This window comes from Octopus bimaculoides, chromosome 7 (assembly GCF_001194135.2).
Source record: "Octopus bimaculoides isolate UCB-OBI-ISO-001 chromosome 7, ASM119413v2, whole genome shotgun sequence".
Lineage (NCBI taxonomy): Eukaryota > Metazoa > Mollusca > Cephalopoda > Octopoda > Octopodidae > Octopus > Octopus bimaculoides.
The window spans coordinates 22,029,004-22,032,964 of NC_068987.1; the positions used below are offsets into that span (position 1 = coordinate 22,029,004).

Consider the following 3,961-nt stretch of genomic DNA (forward strand, 5'->3'; position numbering starts at 1 on the left):
CAATCACCTTGCACTACCTATATCCATTCCTGCGCCTGTTATGACCACCTTTTCTCGTCTGTTATCACCTGCTTTCTATCATTTTTACAGTCTACTCACTTTTCCACACTCTTTGAAGCAGCTGAGATGCTGGGATGGTATGACAAATCTGTGGTTCGTTGTCAACATGTTGGTTTTGGTGTTGTCCTTGGTGAAGACAAGTAAGCGATTTCCTTCAAAATTCTGCCATTCATTCAGTTTTTTAAAATCAAATCAAAAACATAGTTTTTCTCTGCTTGCTTTTATTATATATTTATACTACTTTTTAAAAAATAATTTTATCAATTATTTTTGGGTACCACGAGTTGCCAAATATTTAAAATTATTATTATTATTATTAGCTATATTAAGTCTCTGAGCGAGAGGTAAATAGTAACAGTACAGAATCGTAAAATATATTTGCCAACTAAATGTGGTGGTCCCATAGAAGATGATGTTACTGTTGTTTCTAGCCCCAGGAAGACATTTTCTCCAGCTGGCCAAAGGCACACTGTCTGTGTCCGATTAGTATTTGCGAGGGGAGGTCATTGCTCCCATCTCTAGCCTTACATGATACACACAGACCTGGGTTTCTGGGTTGTTACCCGTCTTCAGTGTGTGATAATCACTGGCTAGTGATGAAAACTCATTCCACTCGCAAAATACTGCTGTACTTTTTCCTGCAACAAACTGTCGCTGATCTTGAAAAAGGAGAAATAAGCTATATTAAATCTCTGAGTGAGAGGTAAACAGTAACAGTATGGAATGGTAAAATATATTTGCCAACTGGTCTGGAAATCCATCTGCTGTTAGTACCCACTCTGTGTTGGACTTGAAATGCTGTCCTTCATGACTTGTTGGTGCCCACTTAAGCTGGCACACCTCCAGAAATATTTAAATACTGCATTTGTATCAACAATGATGTCGAAAACACGGGTAAATTGGTGTGGACATCTTTTGTGCGTCACGTCTTTCTGAGGCTTATTTCCTTGACCAAGATGCTGTCATGGGTCAAGCATAGACCAATGTTAGGCATTTGTCATCTAGAATGTTGCTAGGCACTCACAGCATTGTAGCAGCTGGACAAAGCGATGAACAGGAAAACAATTCAAGATTTCTGTTGGGGGTTAGTTGAGAGTATGTGCATCAATGGTATTTATTCTGGGCATCAGCAAGAATCTGAGTGGCATCTTCTGGAGGGCTTTCAGGTCAGAGATTATGGATAGCTTCCAAAAGTCCTTGGCATGGTAGTGCTACAGAGATAAAGTGGTGGTGGTGGTGATGTTGGTGCATTACCTGTTTGTGACAAGCTCTTCAGGTATGGGAGTGCTAACAGCTGAACTTGCCCAAGGTGTTTGCAGAAGGATGAAGCTGTCCTGCATGCAGTTGTCCAGTGTCTGCATTAACTACTTGTGGGCCTGTGTTGACCAGCTGCTGTCTCATGTAAGACAATCCAGCTGCTCACCTAGTGTATAGTGAATACTGATGCACCACCTTCATTTGGCAGAGAAGGGAGGCTGATCTTTCTCTGCTCAGTGGCTGTGGTGGACCCATCTTGAAGGTTTGAAGGCTAGTAATTTCCTATGTGGCCACGCTCTCATCAATTTCTTTAAGTATTGGTTGAAGAGAAAGATGAGGGTAGAGAAGGAGGTGCTGCCTTCTAGTGTGTTTATCAAAAGGTGGATGAGAGTTGCAAGACTGGTGAGGATGAATGGGCCTTTGAGTACGTTCTTCCAAAATGGAGGTAAGAAACTGTAAAAAGGAACTTCTCATGCCTTTGAAATAGCAGAGTAATCTAAACTTTTTGTGAAGGTTTTTCTCAAATTACCCTAAGTGAACTGCCTCACTTTTGGGAATTCTATTTATTTATTTATTTTTAAAAATTCTATTTTAAAATCCTTTATTATATCCTTGTTGTTGTTGTTTCTTCTTTCAATTGATGCAAACCTTGCCTTTTTGAACAAGAAATTTAGCACTTTTTTAATAATTTTTTAAACTATACATAGAGCACTAAATGTAAAATAAAACTAAAAGAAAAAAGTATATTGATTCATACCAGTACAAATACGAAGAATATCTGAATATCTGAAAGAAGAACAGAAAAATATAATTTCAGAGAAAACTAATGGGGTCCAGTTGGACCATATTTTATGCTATAACATCCATATGACAAGAAATTTTTAACTCAAAATTTGTACGTGCATATATAAACTATAGACAATAAAAGTCATGAGATATAAAATCATTTAAATAAAAAATGTATAAGTTGCATAACATTTAAAATTTGCTGGGGGTCCCAAGGGATCTTGTTGGCCCATGAAGGGTTAAAAAAGATTAAAAGGGTTTCATCTAGGGCATGACAACATCTGTAGTATTTATGTCACGGTAGAACACATAGTGCTATAGCAGAAGACACATGCCCTACTAGAACCTTGCCATTGGGAAGCACACTTCTTAATCACATAGCCATGCCTGCACTATAAAGTTGTTGATAAAGGGATGAAAGCAGAGTAGGAGTTTAAAAAACCCTTGGTTTTGTCTCATCAAAGGCATGACAACGTCTGTAGTATTTATGTCATGGTAAAACATATTCTGTTAAGTGGTAGGTGTTAAAACCAACATCTGACCATAGAAACCATGCCAAAATTTAAATGTACAAGCGAGTGAGACATAAGCCTCCGACCTCTTTGAAGGACAGTAGCTATGAATAATAACTGACTCAGACCGTCCAACCTGTGCCAGCATTGAAAGTAGACAAGTGGTGGTGGTGGTGGAAGTGGGAGTGGCAGTGGCAATGATGGTGATGGTGGTAGTAGTGGCAGTGGTGGTGATAGTGGTAGTGGTAGCAGCAGCTGTGGCAGTGGTGGTGTTGGTAATGGTGGTGGTGATGGTGGTGGTGTTGGTAATGGTGGTGGTGATGGTGGTGGCAGTGCTGGTGTTTGTGTGTATGGGATGGGGGCTCGATGGGTGCATGTGTGTCTGTCTTCATGTGGGTGCATGTGCTATCTGTAGTAAATTTGAGACACATTAGACTTCATACATTTTTTGTTTCTTTTATGTCCTGTGAGAGAGAAAAAAAAATCCATCTTTAAATTCACCTTAAGAGTCATTTGGCTGTCAGTAGTATTGTGTGTGTGTGTGTGTGTGAGAGAGAGAGAGAGAGAGAGAGAATGTGATTATTGAGTAAATTATCAGAAAAGGGGGAAAAAAAAAAAAGAATCATTCAAAGTCGTGTGCCAAAAGTTGCTAATAAGAATTAATTATGAAATGTTTTTCGATTGGCCAATATAAGAAAATTTCCTTGGCAACCAGATTTATAAGACTAATGAAATAAAGATTTATAAAGAAAGCAACAAATTGGGTGTCTTCTTGTGATTGGCTGTCAGTTCTTGTACAAGAAAAAACATTTGCTATCTGGGTACAGTTGCATGTCATATGAATTGAGCAGTGTAGGCTTGATGTTGGTACGGAAGAGTTCATTGGAAAATATAGATGATCAAGACAGTGGTGGCTATTATTATTATTATTGAGTGAGAGAGCAGGGCGTGCCATCAAAGTGACACTGGGGTAAAATATACGAAGCCCAGCATACGCATCATGACTGCCAGCCTGATAAGGGTACACCAGGCACATGCATCACAACCATATGGCGCGATATAGTGGTCTCATATCAAGATAAACAGCGCATGACCTTGCAGGTGGGGCCCAGTTAGAAATTTTTTCAGGTCGAGTAGCCCATCCTGCTAAAAAAGGTCCTTGAATAAAGGTTGTTTGAGGATGTCGAACGAAATACCCATGTTTCCAAAGGTGAATTATCCAAACTCCAAAGAATTCCTCTCAACACATTCCTATGATGCTCCCCCACTACTTCTGCTCATGATCAGAGATGCACATATCATCAGCCACTAAGGGACATGCTCAACTGGTTAAGGTCAAACAACTG

General features: G+C 39.4%; 1 protein-coding gene across 1 annotated transcript in view; it reads left to right on the forward strand.

Annotated features, from left to right (window-relative positions):
• Window positions 1-3,961, forward strand: part of LOC106881690 (arginine--tRNA ligase, cytoplasmic) — a 282,449-nt gene that overhangs the window by 30,424 nt on the left and 248,064 nt on the right. The window contains exon 10 of the mRNA XM_052969135.1: window positions 91-200. Coding sequence (XP_052825095.1) covers window positions 91-200 — 110 coding nt within the window. The remainder of the gene's footprint in view (window positions 1-90; window positions 201-3,961) is intronic.